This window comes from Carettochelys insculpta, chromosome 7 (genome assembly GCF_033958435.1).
Source record: "Carettochelys insculpta isolate YL-2023 chromosome 7, ASM3395843v1, whole genome shotgun sequence".
NCBI lineage: Eukaryota > Metazoa > Chordata > Testudines > Carettochelyidae > Carettochelys > Carettochelys insculpta.
Window position 1 is genome coordinate 61,175,901 of NC_134143.1, and position 16,079 is coordinate 61,191,979.

General features: G+C 43.0%; 1 protein-coding gene across 1 annotated transcript in view; it reads left to right on the plus strand.

The window, feature by feature from the left end:
- The first annotated feature begins 8,327 nt into the window (after window positions 1–8,327).
- The window catches only part of GFRA1 (GDNF family receptor alpha 1), a 251,763-nt gene continuing 244,011 nt past the window's right edge, over window positions 8,328–16,079 (plus strand). Inside the window, exons 1-3 of the mRNA XM_074999809.1 lie at window positions 8,328–8,774; window positions 9,784–10,086; window positions 11,436–11,519. Coding sequence (XP_074855910.1) covers window positions 8,735–8,774; window positions 9,784–10,086; window positions 11,436–11,519 — 427 coding nt within the window. The 5' untranslated portion in view covers window positions 8,328–8,734. The remainder of the gene's footprint in view (window positions 8,775–9,783; window positions 10,087–11,435; window positions 11,520–16,079) is intronic.

A 16,079-nucleotide genomic window follows, 5' to 3' on the forward strand; every position in this document is an offset into this window, starting at 1 on the left:
CCCAGGCTCTCTCATTTCCATTGATAGCAAATTCAATTTAACAAGCAATCCTGTGGTACTTTAGAGATTATCAAATGTGTTAGGTCATTAGCTTTCATGGATAAAATCCACTTCCTCAGCTGAATGGATGGGGGGAAAAAAGAATCCGGGGTTTATATAGCAGGGACAGGAACAGGAAGAGAAAAAAGGATTACCTGTCACTAGTAGCACGAGGTGATATTTGCAGGAATGGGACACATCTTACTTAATCTGCTTGATTATGTGGTCGTACTTTCAGTGAAAACTGTTTTTTCTTGAATTTCTTTGCCACCTGACAAGATTAAAGTTACCCAGAAAGTAACTTGTACAAATTGATGCTTGTGATGTGAACCAACCTGAAGTGAGAGCAGAAATGGTATAAATTGCCAAACTCCATTGATTACGAAGTAGTAACGCTTTTGAGTTCAAGAATATAGAACATAAAAATGGCCATACTGGGTGAGACCAAAGGTCCATCTATCCCAATATTTTGTCTTCCAACAGTGGCCAATGCCAGTGCTTCAGAGGGAATGAGCAGACCAGATAATCGTCAACTGTGCCACACCGATTTACACAAACTGAGGATCTTGTCCATTGCTGTTAGTCATTTCCATTTTAGCTCTTAACGTATTTTAACATGGTACCATCTTAAAATGTACAAAAAAGTAGCTTTGGTCATTGCAAGCTCTAATAGCCCATATTTTATTTATGAATAGCCCTTTATTTCTAGCAATAAAGTAAGAGTAATTAGCTTATCAATAGCTACTTCAAGAGATTAAACTATCTGTGCATTTTAAGAATAAAGTCTCAAATTTTGCAGTTTAGCTATAGCTGCTCAACTGGTCTGTACCTGAGATAAATATGTTGATTCACTTGCTCGTACATTCTGTTTACATATGAACGAATATTTAACATGTCATCATCTCTACTGTTCCTCTTGTATGTTTAATTGCTTTAGAGCAAGTTGTTTGCTTGCTATCACTGTTTGCATCATTCATTTCCATGTATTGTTTTATTGTAGGAGTATGAATTGCTTCCAGTAGCAGCTAGGGGGCTCTATCAGTCCACTTTTTAAGATAAACAATAGAATGAGATAAGTAGACTCAGTCTATTTAAAACATTCTTTTTGCCTACATATTAATGTACTGCGTACATTAGAATTCCACGCTAAAATTGTATGTATTTAAGATACATGGCTTTTTAAGTAGCTATGATTTTTTCATATTTTTATTTTTTCTCTCAAAGTAAATAGAGACCAGCTTTATATTTTCTTCTGATATTTACTACTCTCTATTTTTGAATTCTGGAGCAGGTTCAGCATAGTTATTCCATATCCTATTAAAATTTAAAACCAGCTGATGCAAATCAATGGGGTCTGTCCTATCAAATTTAAGATCACTGAAGAGCACAGCAACTTGTGCAGTTAGCTGGCCAGATAATATTTAAAACCACATCATTTCTGATGATTGTCTCTGACAACTGTGGAAAAAACAATTGGGTGAACAAGCTCACTTAGAAGAATTGTTCTGGGAATTCATAAACAATGCAGGCTTGATTAAAGTCTATGGAGGAAAAAAAGGACTGAAAAGAAGGATCCTAAAGATACTCTCTGAAGGTTCAGCAGAGGAGCATGGGGAAAAGGGAGGGGAAAGCAATGACACTTTGAATCAGTCTTCCTGCCTTGTGTTCCTTTTGTTCTCTGACACTTGTTGAAAGCATTCAACCCACTTAACTGACAGGTTCAGTAAAGACTTCCGTCTTGCTTCCAGACCACAAAAGCCCTCTCAAAGCTTCATAAATTCCTCAAAATTTATTTCTGGGGGGATTGTGCAAGTTTTCATTGTTTGAAGGTGAGACAGTATTGTTACTTAACTTGGCCTTTACAAAGGCTAATTGGGCCAAATCTTTGACTTATTCAAACAAATACCTGGATCGACTTTTTGGGCTGAAGGTAAATTCAGGACAAATAAATCAAAGGAAACTCTCCCTCCTTCTCCCCTCCCCTGGTTCTCCCCAGTGGTTTCTAAGTCTTTTCTCATCCCTTTCATACAGCTGGGAAAAAAGAGCCCTTAATTAAAAGTACTATTTGTGGACCCTTTCCCACTAGTATCTTGTTCTGTGTGTCATCCTTTGTCACCCATTAGTTCAGCCTCAGATTCATTCCACTTGTTCTGTTCACAGAACTACATTATTCTTTTTCCCAACATACTTCTGTTCAGCAGTTCCATCAGATCCACACTTAATAACATTTATATTTCTCATGGCTCAATGGCTTTGACTTCAGTATTTTCACTCAAGTTCACTCTGTGAAATGAGCCTGTGGTTGGGATGACAAACATGTGGCCTGCAAGCTGGATGCAGCCCTGTCAATATATTAATTCAGCCCTCACATCATTATACCATTCCATTGTCTTTGTGGACTGCTGCCAGCAATAGCAATTGACACAGTGCTCCAGCACTATAGCACATGGAAGCTGGCTGCAAAGCAAAACTGGTGAGTACTTTAGTAAGTTTTACTGTGCGGATGAGTTTGATGTAGAATGACCACTCATATATCCCAGGGATGGGGTGCAGAAGGAAAGCCCTTAGGTCTCTGTATGGAACAAGTACAGAACATGCCTCCTTGTGTTGGTAACACTGGCCCATGGATTACATTGAAAATGTCATTTGACCCACAGCACAAAAGGAGTTTGAAAGCTCTCAAACCTCTAAATTTATCCACTCTAGCTTCATGAATAAATGGACACAAATCAGATATCAGGAATGGTAACATACAAAAACCTGTGGGAGAACACTTCAGTCTCCTGGGATGCTCAGTAACAGACTTAAAAAGAGCTATCCTGCAACAAAAAAACTTCAAAAGCAGTCTCCAAAGAGAAACTGGAGAGCTACAGTTCATTTGCAAATTTGATGCCATCAATCAAGGATTGAACGGAGACTGGGAGTGGATGGCCAGCTACAAAAGCAGTTCCTCCTCTCTTGGTGTTCAGACTTCCACATTAGCTGCTGGAAGAGGACCATATCCTCCCTGACTGAATTGACCTTGTCAGCCGTGGCTTTCCTCTTGATTGGTACCCCTTCTTTTCATGAGCCTGTATATTTAGACCTGCCTCTGGAATCTCCACTCCAATGCATCTGACAAAGTGGGTCGTTGCCCATGGAAGCTTATGTGTTTTTCCAGATTCATGCAAGAAGGTGAGTCCAGTCGGAAAACTAGAGAAAGCTAGTAAACTTTGAAGGACCTCTTTGCCTAGACTCGCTTGGAAAGAAAGTTTTCTGAAGCTTCCCTTTTACAGTAGGCATAGTATGTCAGATAGTCAGTCCCCTTATCACTGTGATACTGTTACTGTTCATTTGTTGAAGGGAAAAAAATCTTTTGATGAAAATAGAAAATGTCTATGAAAAGTAGGTACTTGGATTAATTTTCTTTTAAAGAATTGAGATAGACTTGAAAGTTAGCAAGCTGAACGAAAGGTTTCACTTTGGTTTACCACTTAATACAATATCAGCCACCGCTTACCTGGGTAGCTTTAAAAACAGAAGTGAAGTACCACCAGCCATGCCAACAATCTGGGCTGGAGCCGTGACTGGGGGTGGGGGGTGGGAGGAGGAGCAGGCCAGACATTCAGGACAAAAAGCCACACGGCAGGAAAATAGGGTGGAAAGAGATGCAGAGTCACCTCACCAGGGCACCTAATCTGTTTGCATTTGGGGTGCAGCCAAAATATCAGGATTACATAAGAGGATCAGTGATCCTCTTCCATGATCCTGCTTCTGGGTGGGAAAAATGACCACAAATACAAATGTGCTTGTTCACTCTCAGCACTAAAATGTCTACAACTCTGGTAACAGTCAACCATTCTTGGAAGCTGAATCCCACAGTGAGCTTGGGATGTCTGTCTTAGATCTCAGTGGAGTACCATCCACATATGAAAAGCCAGCATTATAATTGGCATTGATGTTATCAGTCTCCATAGACACAGTCTGTCTAATTACTAAATTGTTACAGTAGACTGGATTCCAGTATCCCTGTGTATATCTGGAGTAAGCCCACTGAATCCACCAGTATAACTGAGAGCAAAATGTAACCAGAGGATTGAATTTCATCCTCATTTCTGGAGCCAGTCTTTCAAGAGCAATGTTTTAAGCCTTTTAGGAGAGCCTTGCACTTCAAATCCCAATGATATTCCTCTTCTCTAGATAATGGGACATCAGTGTCTAGTGTTTTCAGTCTGGTACCTAAGAGCTATGAAAAAAAGTGAATTCAAAACATGATTTATTGCAGTGTATATTTAAGCAATACTAATAAAACATTTTAGGCACTCCATTTTAGTAGGGGTGCATACCTCAAGTGTCTTATGAGGCATGAGGCCAATGTGCAAGTGACTTCAGATATCCAAAAAAAAAATAGTACTCTCCTACAAAGGTTCTGTACAGCCTGATTTCTAATAAATGAAAATCAGTTTAAACTAAGGGGGAAAAGTGATAACGAAAGATTTACTGTGGACAGAATTAAGCCAACAATACTAAATAAGAACTCTAGGTGTAGAAAGAATTCAAAAGTTATTGAATCATTTCTGGTACAGTGCAGACATCCTCATAATTTGCAACTATATTTCTCATATCCCCTGTCCTATCACAGAGTCAGTGTGAAGGGGAGCAGTTAGGTATTCAGAACACTGTAGCTTCTGCCTTGGTTTGATTTTCAAAACATAGAGTTGCATTGTTAAATATGTTTGAAATAATGCAATTTAACTTTTATCCGTCTTTCATGGGGTGCTAGTTTTTCAATGTTCACCAAAAAGATGTGAAAGAGAAGAACACTACTTAAGCATATCTGTACAGCCTTGAACACAGTAATTTCTAACAGTTTTTTGAAGCTTTCAAAAACGTCAGTGATATCCTATATCTGACTTTGAAGATTGTCAAATATAAATTCAATTTCATAATAGTAGCAAGGCATCTAGAAAAGTTTATTCCTTAGAGGATCATTGCTCTGATGTGGTTAAATCACTTACTTATATCCACAAAGGTATTTTATGGCACTTAACAAACGTTGAAATCAATGGGAATTAGGAGCCTAAAGAAGTTTGAAGAGCTGGAGGTTATCCTTTAGCTACATGGTTTAGAACACCATCCAAGGTAAGAGATCCTTAGCTGAGAAGAGCTCTGTTATGTTATTTCTTGTATACACACCAAATGTTAATGTTAAATATATGATTTACCAATAACATACTATCAAGTTATTACATTTTTGGGGTAGCTTTGCAAATAGTGAGCCTCACTTCTTTTCTCACCTGCACTATTTTAATCTGTTGTAAATCGCTTTAATTAAGTTACTCTTGATTTGGGCCAATATGAAAGATGAGTGAATGATGTATGCCAATGTAAGTTATACAAGCTATGTCCTAAGATATTTATACCATCTGCATCATACACATTATGCCTTTTGATTAATGTCAGGTTTGGAAATGAAAAGAATAAATCTCATCATTGCGTAGTGTTCCAGCTTTAAACATTTACAAGGCCAGTTTGCTCCAGTGTTTTAATTATCAACTGTTGCAAAAGCTAGTAACATAATACTTACATAGCGGAATATAATACCACAAATGTAATTGCTAAGTTAGGCATTTTAAATATTTTGCAGTAAATTAGAAGAGGAAGGGCTGATATTTACAAAATCATGTTATGATCATTTTCTCTCAGTATCACTTTGTAAAATACACAGAATAGATTTATTCCCACTGGTGTTTATTATCTGAAATCTCAGTCATTTGTGACATAACTACCTGCAATGTGATGTCACAAAGATCATGAATTCATCGGTGGAATAAGCACCATGGATGGAAGAGCATCTAGGGAATCAAGAGTCTTTTTCCATGCAGATTTGCCTATTAAAGAGAGAGTTCTGGGGAAAACTTCCTATTTAAAAATAATTTTGCCTCTATTATGTTTTCTCTTTCCCAACATACAGCAGTTATTCTGAGTTTATATTAATGACAAAAAATACCCTACAAAATTGTCAGACAAGTTGGCCATTTTATCTCTTTCTCATAAAAAGAAACTATTATCTGTCACCTTAAGGAAAAGAATATTCTTTAGCCAAAGAGGAAGCAAAGCTTTTTGTTTAAAATACATGAGGAAATGTACTTATTTTTATTGTTGGTCATGGTATTCTTTTATAAAAATCTGAGCTCCAAACAGTGTGTAAAAGTGGAGAAATATAAACATTTGAATCAGGTTTTGCTGTATGTGAAAACTTAAGACAATCTGGAAGCTCATGGAATTTTAGCTTACTTAACGTTTTTGTTGAGTTTCTGGGAAAATACACGTAGTACTAGCAACTGTGGGAAAATCATTAAATAGCTTGCTGTTTGAGCCATCTGTCATCAATATGTGACATATGTTTGCTTTGTTTATTTAGGAGCCAAGTGTAAATTGATACACTGAACTAGAATTTCTGTCCAAATGGTGATATATAAGAACTGAATGAATAAATCCTGGGTGCATGCAAATAGATGCATATCTATGAAGTTTGCTAGCAATTTGTGGTTCTTCAGAAGTGCTGCTGAGGACTTGTTTATAGGCCTTGCTATAACCTATGCACATTACATACATACAAGTCTCTTCTTACTTGAGTTGTATTTGAATATAGGAGGACCCTAATGTAACACTTAACTAAGCACTCTGCTCCTCTAAATAACCTTTGTATGCCAAAGAAGTAAAATGCATTTTGCTCACTTGAAGAGTACCAGCAATCATCATCATTCCCTCCAGAGGCCTGGCATTTGCTGTTATGGGGAGAGAGGATGCTAGGCTAGATGGACCACAGTTCTGACCCAATATGACCATTCTTGTGTTACATTTTTATATTCCACAATCAATTGTTTAATAGAGGGCCTGCTGAATGTTTCTCTGTCTTCTCCTTATGCTTTAACAGACTCTCTCAGAGGTCCAGAGGGACCCAGGCCAGTTCCTGCTTTTGAGGCGTCTAGCCATAATAAAAATGTAAAATGACACAAGAAAACAAAAAAGACACCATAACTTTAATAAATGCCAGTCTAGCCTTTTTGTGTGTGCAAATACACTAATTATTGAGGGATGTGAATAAAAACAGGTTGAAAAACCTATCAAATACCAAAAATACAACAATTTGAGGCCCTATTTGCTCAAAGGCAAGGGCAAATGCTCTTCTTGCCCTTCCCCCCATTGGCCCAGAGACTAAGGCCCTAGACTCCTCCAGTTGCAGCCCGATGCTGCAAAGATAAGACTGGGTTTGTGACTAAACATGCCTTGCATCTGGGAATGGTATGAGGGACCTAGGATTTGGCTTTCCTTTGGCAACCTGTTTCACTTGCCCAGAGCTCAGGGCAGCTGAAGCTGGCTTTCCTTCTGAACTTTGCTGAGGGAAAGACATTGCAGGTTTTAACTTCTGAAGGAGCCAGGGTGGGAGCGTGTATCTAAGATCGCACCAAAGGTTTGTTTAAGTGAGGCTGCTCGTTGTTGCCACCCCCAGCCTCTTCAATGCACAGGCCGGAGTCCGGGCGCCACGTGGGAGTCACGGCCAAAAGTTTCTGTCTCAGGCAGCAGGGGGAAGCTGGTTCGTCTGTGCGCAGAAGTAGGAGACCCCTAGCCGCAGCCCGCCCGCCCCCTCTTTGGGGCGTGGGGGTGGAGTAGGGGGAAGAGGTAGCGGGGAAGGGAGGGGGTTTCTTCTCATGAAAGCGCAATCGTGGTTCACAGAATAACACCCACGTGGGTGTAATTCGTTAACAAGCCCGCCTGGGAGCGGAGACTGGGCCGGCGCTTCCAAGTTCCCCTTTCGGGCAACGCAAACCCAACCCCCAGGCGCAGCGCTCGGCTGGCGCCTTTCCCCGGGACAAGGCGCGCTGGTTCGCCAGGGGCTGCCGCGGGCGGGTCCGGAGCGGCTCTTCCCCTTGGTGCGCTGATCTCCCACCCGCCCAAAGTTTGCGGAGAGCCGCCCCCGGCGCTGCTGATGACCCGGAGCAGCAGCTGCACCTGCCCAGAGCGGGGAGTGAGCACCCGCTCCGTCTGCTCCCGGCGCAGCCTGAGCCAATAGAGGGGCCGCTGTGAGCGCATCCCCGCCACCGGCCAAGCCGCGGGCCAGCCTGGCAGGCTGAGCAGCCGAGTCCCCTCCCGCAAGGGGGCCGCCAGCTACACCCCCCGCCCCCCTAGCGGATTTCCAGCGCGGTGCCGGGGGAAGAAGGGGGCGGCTCCCACCCCGCGTAGGCAGGAGCTGCCCGGACTGCAGGACTCGGCGGCGGCTGGGGCGCGCTGCAGGTGACCGGCTGTTCCGGCGGGAGCCCTCTCGGATGGAAGCCGGGCTGCGGGACTGGGGGGCATCGCCGGCGTTTGTTTTCCCTCCCCCCGCCTGTCTCCGAGTCCCTCCCCGGGAGGAAGCGCTGCCCGCCCCGGGAGGCAGCCGAACCGCCTTCCCGGGCTGCCTCTCGCTCGCTCTGAAGTCAGCGCTTGTGTTTTCAGGTGGCTCGGAGCCGAAACCGAAGCGGGAAACCTCCCCGCGCTGGGGCAGCTGCCGCCGCCGCCGCTCTTGGTGAGGAGGAGGAGAGGGGGCTTCCTTGGAGGTCCATGGGGCTGAAATCAGAGTCTCTGCGCCGCCCTCGGTCGGGGAGACCTACATGCTGATCCGCCGCGGGGTGACAGCACAGCTCAGTTGGGCGAACGAGCCGAGGAGAACACCATGTTGCTCGCTGCCTTGTACTTCGTGCTGCCCCTCATGAGTAAGTTGCCGGCGTTCAGGCGCCCTGCGGCGCTCGTCCCGCAGAGGGGCGCGCTGCCCGGAGCTCGCTCGGCCCCGCCGCAGCCCTGCGGCTGTCTGAAGCGAGCCGGGAAGTTGCGGGGAGTTCCACGGGATGGGAACGAGCGCGGCGTGGCCCGGGGCGCCCGAGCTTAAACCCGGCCTCCGCCAGCCTGAGCGGGAAACTTTTGTCACTAACCGGTTTTCCTCACGCGGTGGGGCAGGAGGTGCCCGCCAGGGAGCGGGACGGGATCGCCTCGCTTGCAGGAGCGCGGCTCCCGGCGTGGCTGCAAAGATTGTCACCGTGCGTGCGTGTGTCTGTCCGTCCGTCTGCCTACGCTTGGTTGCAAATACTGTACCGACACGCGCGTGTGACTGTCCGTCTGTCTGCCCTTGCTTGCAAGCCCGGTGGCAATACGTGCTGGCTCTGTGTGTGTGTGTGTGTGTGTGTGTGTGTTGCGGAAGGGTTTCACTGGGGCAGGCCAGGGGGTCGGTGTTCGCTGGTGTCTGGCTGCGGGAACAAGGGGCGGTGGGGCGGAACATCCCGAGTCGCCTCCAAGAAGCGACTCCAGACAGGGGAGCCGGGATCGGGCGGCGAGGGGGCTCCTCAGCGCCCTGGTTACTCCTGAGTGTAATTGAAATCGCAGCAAAGCCCCGCTGCGAAGCGAGGGCGGATGTGTAACCCCTCCGCGGAGCAGGGGACGAGTTAATTGCATTCAGGGCGCGGCGCGGCGCGGGGGTGTTCACGGCGACCCCCTCCCCACCCGCACCCTTTGGGCACTGCTCCCAGAGAGACGCTAGGACTCGCCCCGGCGGCGGAAGAAACCTCGTGCCCTCTCCCCCCGCTCCCGGCAGGCACGGCGCCGCCGGCGGCTGGGGAGAGGGCTGCAGGGCCAGGGAGGTGTTTGTGAGGCGGGCGGTGGGTGTCTAGCCCCAGGCTGGGCCGGCTGTGCGCCCGGCGTCCCACTGTGTGGGTTTGTTTCTGTCCGTAGACGCGCTGCTGCCCGCAGAGGTGAGCGGGCTGCCGGGAGGGGAGCGGCTGGACTGCGTGCGAGCCAGCGATCAGTGTCTGAAGGAGCAGAGCTGTAGCACCAAATACAGGACACTGAGGCAGTGCGTGGCCGGCAAAGAGAGCAACTTCAGCCGGGCCACGGGCCTGGAGGCCAAAGACGAGTGCAAAAGCGCCATGGAGGCGCTGAAGCAGAAGTCGCTGTACAACTGCCGCTGCAAGCGGGGCATGAAGAAGGAGAAGAACTGCCTGCGCATCTACTGGAGCATGTACCAGAGCTTGCAGGGTACGTGGGAAACCCAGACCCGTTCCGCTCCTCGGGCGCCCCTCCCGCCCAGCCCCGTAGAGCTACCACCCGGCCGGCTCTGAGCTCATAATGCACATTGTGCTCTTCAGCTGCAAACAGGCTCTTTCATCCGGCTGGGGAACAGCTGCTGCGGCAGTCTCCCGCGGTTGGGCAATCCACAATAAGGCTTCCCCCAGAGGACCCGGGTGACCTTTCTACAGGAAAGTCAAAAGCTGAGGGTATTAGCAAGTGCCAAAGCAGCAGACGGGATCAGTTCGTGACTCTGCCGTAACTAAAGAGTCTCAACTCTTCCAAGCTAAATCTCACGTCACACTGGGAGAAACAGAATTTATTAGCTCCCAGATTTAAGGTGAAAGTCGAGTCTATTTTTCTACCCCCTCCCCTCTTTTTCCTTTTCTTGCTTTTACCAGCACTCCGCCTCTAGGCTGTGCCTCTGGCAAAGGAGGAGGAAAAAAAACAACAAAATTTATTAGGGGATGAGCTTTCCTGGGGCAGACTCAGTTCTTCAGATCTGATACCTTGCCTAGCACGCACAGGAGAAAGTGGGAAAAGCAGGCCCACGTTAAGTGAGACAGCTGACTGCATAACCATTATTAAAGTCTTGGTGACACCTCCCATTGAGTCTAAGGATCTTATTCTGCTCCCAGTAGTCAAAATTGAGGTGCATCAGCCACTGGGATTTTGTGTTGCTGATGGACCCAAAAATGCCCACTGAAGTGTGTGGGCAAGTTTGTCTCAAACATCCATTCTGAAGGTGCTTCCAGCACTATATAGCTCCAGGGAAGCCATGCATTATGTATTCAATAGCCAATGAAAATGTCAGAATATTTTAATGGATTAACATCTCTTTGTTACAACTTTCATAATAAAGTACACTACTCTTACTGGACATCTGCTACATTATAAATCAATTTCCTTCCCAACTGTGTCTTGTTAAAAATACTTCTGACTTTTCTCTTCCAATAATGAGCTGGGCTGAGTAACAAACTTCCTTTCTCCCATTCCCTCCCCCACCCCCTGCACCTGAAGATAGTCCATGACATCACAACTGCCTGCCTGTTCTGATTTGTGGCTTCTTCCCATGCTGGAGGAGGGGAGGGAGTTACTGGCATGCAATACTTTCTTTCTTTCTTTCTTTCAGGTGTGTTCATCCTCTAGCTTGGGAAGAGAAAATAGCAGAAACAGATAAATTGGAAGTACCTTATAATATGGTTTTATTTTTTACCCAATCTGATTATTTTAAAATAAAAATGCCATCATTTGAAATAACACCTTCTTCCCCCAAATAAACAAACATAAAAGAAACACAAATCTTTTGTTGTCTGTAGGAAATGACTTGCTTGAAGATTCCCCCTATGAACCAGTTAACAGCAGATTATCAGACATATTTAGGCTAGCACCAATCGTATCAGGTAAGTAGATTTAAAATTCTTTAACTGGCACATGACTGACTATAAGTTTCTTCTGCCAAGTTTGATCTGTGTGAGTTTTCTTAGTTTATGGAGAAAGTGTCTTCTGTAACTACAGAACAATGTGGTTGCTTTCTGAGTCTGAGAGAGTGAAGCTACGACTGTAGTTTCAAAGTATTTGGCAGAATATTAAAACTGAAGAGAGTTATTTCCCCCCACTCCTTGGTTTAGCCCTTGTTTCCAGAAATTGTCTAATTTACCTGCAGGTGGCAATCTGATTCCCTATGTTTGTAATTTACCATAACAATGCCTTGTTGGAAATGTGGGTATGTAAGTTACTTCCCATTCTCCTTAAGGGAGATGAGAAGATAATCTCTGAAATGATTGTTGGTGGTAATATCTTTTATGTTTTTTACATCTCTTTATATTTAAAGAAGTTTTAGCATTAAGAATTCTGTTTTGGTTGAACTAACTGTCTTAGTGATAATATTGTTAATCTCAGCTGCGTTCTTGAGCATTTTCTTGTATCATTCAGATTACATTGATTGTGTTTTCAGATTTAAATATTTTTGGTCCTAATGTAATGTAGCAAATCAGTGGCTTTTAGCTAGTGAGAGATGTTAAAGAAGTAAGTCAATATTCTTGTTGCTAGTATCCAGCATGTCTTTTGAGGATGAAGTCTATATAAAATACATTCATTTGTATAATGATACCACATTTGGTGAGCTGACATATCATATTTTATACACAGAATAAACAAATTTGAGGTAACTTGTTTATGGAAGCTCTTTAATTACACTTTGGAAGAGAAAAGTTCTAAGAAACCAGAGCAACAAGAAACTTGGGTGACTTTTTTTTTTTCCAAAATATTCTAAGCCTCATTTTAAAAGTGATTTAGGATGATGGATGGATTTTAGGTTCTCAAGTATCTTAAGAGCCAGAATGGTAAAAGGATTGGAATGCCTAAAGATATGGTTAGGGACCTAGGAACTTTTGAAAATACCCTACATTCAGATTTAAGTGCCTAAACATATAAAAAAATCTAGCCCTGAATTACTTTTAAAAATGGCTGAAGGCCAAGACCAGAAAAATTTCTCCTATTACTAGCTTTCTCGACTGAGAGCAACAGAGACAACAGATAATAGATTCCTTCAGTACCCTGTTAAGAAGTACAAAGCCATTTCATTGTGGTCTTCTGGTGGCAAACCACCTGAGCTTTGCTCTTAAAGCTAATTGCCTATTTACTTAAAACAAATTGTGGTCTACCTGGCAGTTCATTTGATCCAAATTAAAATATCTTTTTTCTTCCATTTTCTCAGTGCACTATTCCTTTGCCAAGGTAGTTTTAAAAAAATGTGTTAGATTTCTCAGCTGCTCTGTGATAAGTTAAATTATACATCTTGTTACAGAATCTGTCACAATTCCAACAGCCACTATGTATGAGTCTGGTGCAGAGGCTGCATCTGAATTCTTGTGTTCTTAAAAATCCCACTGTCTCCAGTGGAAGTTTTTGGCTGATTGAAAAAGTAGATCCACAGAGGAGTAAACAAAATTTGAGATTCATTTAATTACATATAGAGAAAAAACACCAATATTTAGAAAATATTCCAGACAAATTTTTAGGGAAATTGCGCAAGTTGTGATTGTTGTTGTATAATATGAAAAGTTTATATAAGGCTTCAAAAATGTATGTCTACTTTTAACTGGGTAATAGAATTTATATGGGATTTTCTGACCTGTATTAACAGAGTTAGCTATAGGGCAAGGTTTTCATCTCTCTTCTTCTGCCAAACCTGGTCAGTATTTAGTTGAAATGTTGTTGTTACTGTTCATCCTCATCAGGTGTATGTGGTTATCAACTGAAGGCAGAAATTAGGCTCTGATTTCTTTTATAACTTAATATTATTCAGTCAAGTGCAAGCTTTTTAGTCACTTATCAGAATGTGAAAGTCCAGAACAATCGTTTACAACGCATGGACAAAAAACGTGTTTCTCTGAAAATGGATGGTCTACACACTTGATCCTGAGTGTGTGTGCCTAAGAAATGGAAAGTGTGAGATTTTCTTTTAAAAGCACCTGCCCTCGTTAGTATTACTGTGTCATAATACATAACACAGAAACAGTCCATTCTGTATTTTGTTTTCTGTAGGCAATTGCCATAGCGTTGTGTTTATATAAATGTTGTCAATTAAAATATTAAAGTGAATAACTTCTTTTATTAGGATGTCAAGTATCAGTCTGGATCTGCAAAAGCAACGAGGGGTCCTGTGGCACCTTATAGACTAACGGAAATGTATGAGCATAAGCTTTTGTGGGCAAAGACCCACTTTGTCAGATGCAGGATATTTAGTATAATGTTACACTTTGATGAATTACTATATGGTCAATATACCATTTGAAAAATGTCATTAAGGTTAAAAAGAGCAAACCAAAAATGCTAATGACTTTCTTTTAGTAATCCATCTGAATGAGACACTTTGGATCTGTAAACAAACAAATGAAGTCCATGGCAACTGTCTTTTGCACTTGTACCTTTAACAGAGCTGTAGAGAAGCCCTCCATTCTTGAAAAATGAAAGGAGTAAATTGGAGAAGTGGGGTCAGCATCAGCTGCATTTGATTAATTTTCCCCCACAAGTCATTTCCTTAAAAGGGATCCTCCAACACATTCTCAGTTGAACTCCAGGTTGTGACTGTCCTTACAGTTTAAGGCTACAGTGATCTAAAGAGCCAGATGTCAGATTTGTCACCCATTGTTGTCACAGTGTGAGCATGTAGTATAATCTGAGCCTTGGTGCTGGGCTTACCTAGTTTTTGGTTTTTAGTAATCGTTTTCCTTTTTGGAGCTTCTCTGTTTCCATTTTGAAATGCATACTAAGGTTAGCATGACCACCTGCCCCCCACTGAGTTGGACAGCTCCAAAATGTACATTTCAAGTCCTGGTTCCAGGCTGAATTACTCTGGGGATAGCATTTGCCCTGGATTCCCAGTTGTGCTAATCCACTTGTAGGTGAGGCTTTAGAGTATTGTAGTACTAGTCTCTTCCAAGGGGGTAGGGTGGAGGCTGAGGTGGGCCTGGGCTACCCTGACCAGACCAGAAGCCTGAGCCTGACAGTCATAAGAAGTGCTCAGAGAGCCTGGACTGCTGTGGGAAGCCCCAGCCTCAACTTGCCCTGGGCAGTCTCTCTGCTGCATGGTTGGGGGGGGTGTCCAGATTTCTGAACTGTGGCTCAAGGAGCCTTGACTGCTCTTAGCATTGCTTGTCTCTAGCTTCCAGGCTGCCCAGGTGGTAGGAACTCATGTATGAGGAGGGGCGGGGAGTGGGGCTATTGCTCTTCTTTTTTTCCACATTAGAAAAAATGGTCATCCTTGCTAAGATGCAACTCTGTAATTTAGCCTGAGACCTGGGTGCCTTTTTCAGATGAATAGCATGTAGTTAATTCAAAGGCTCCATTAAAATCCCCCACTTCCACACTTTTTTTTTTTTTTGGCTAAATCATAACTGCTTTTGAGAGAACACACATTTTAGGACATTATCACCATTGTAAGTGCCCATGAAAAAAATCAATTGAATCGGTTTTTGAAGGTTAGCTTTATACCTTTAGGTAGCACTTGAGCCATGGAGGTTTTCATTAGTAGCTGGAGATTATCTTTAACACAGAACAATTTGGCTTCCAATACGTGATCATGAGTAATCCACCCTTTAAAATGGCACTTAAAAGCAGAAATAAAAACTCTGAAGTATTGCAGTTTAGGTATTCATAAAAAGCATAACTTCATGCAGTTCAAGAAGAATTCTGAAATACATTATTCACTGCAGTACAAAATGGAGAGCTATTGATGCAGAACAAAACACACAGGGCCATTCTGGGAAGTGGTGTAAACAGAATACAGAAACACATAGAAGAATACTTAATTTTATTCCTTCAAATGACCTGATGTTATACACACAATTAAATAACTTGAGTCACATGGTTAATCTCAAACTGTTACTTTGTTAACCCTTGTATGTACTTTGTCATTATATATCCAAAAATGGATCATACACTGACTTGGTGTATGAAGCACATTTTAAACAGTGGTACTTAAAATATTGAAGGTCCGGAGAGAATTTGTTAGTGGCTTCCAGGGAACTTGTCATTATGCTTTTGGTTCTCTGTTTCTAGCTGTTAAATCACAATCAAAGATTCGGAAAACAAGTACTTTTTCTAATGTTGCTTTTCTATGTAACTACTGTAATTGCAAAATGGGGTTATGTAGCAGGTGTCAACATGCATTAGAGGGAAGACGTCCATGAAACAATTTCTGCAAGATGTGGATCACACTGTTTTAAAAAAAAACCTTTTTGAGAACTTTCTGTTGCAAAAGATGTCTGGAAGTGTATACTTTAACAAAAAGATGTTTTTAGAATTTAGTATAGCATTTGTTACGTAAACTTACAGATTTTCAAAAGCAGACTGCATATATTTCTTATTGGTGCCTAAAAATCTGTATCCACGACATAGCAAAGTTTACATGTTTGATTTGCACAGTGAATAAACTGTAAGTACAAATTAAACAATTT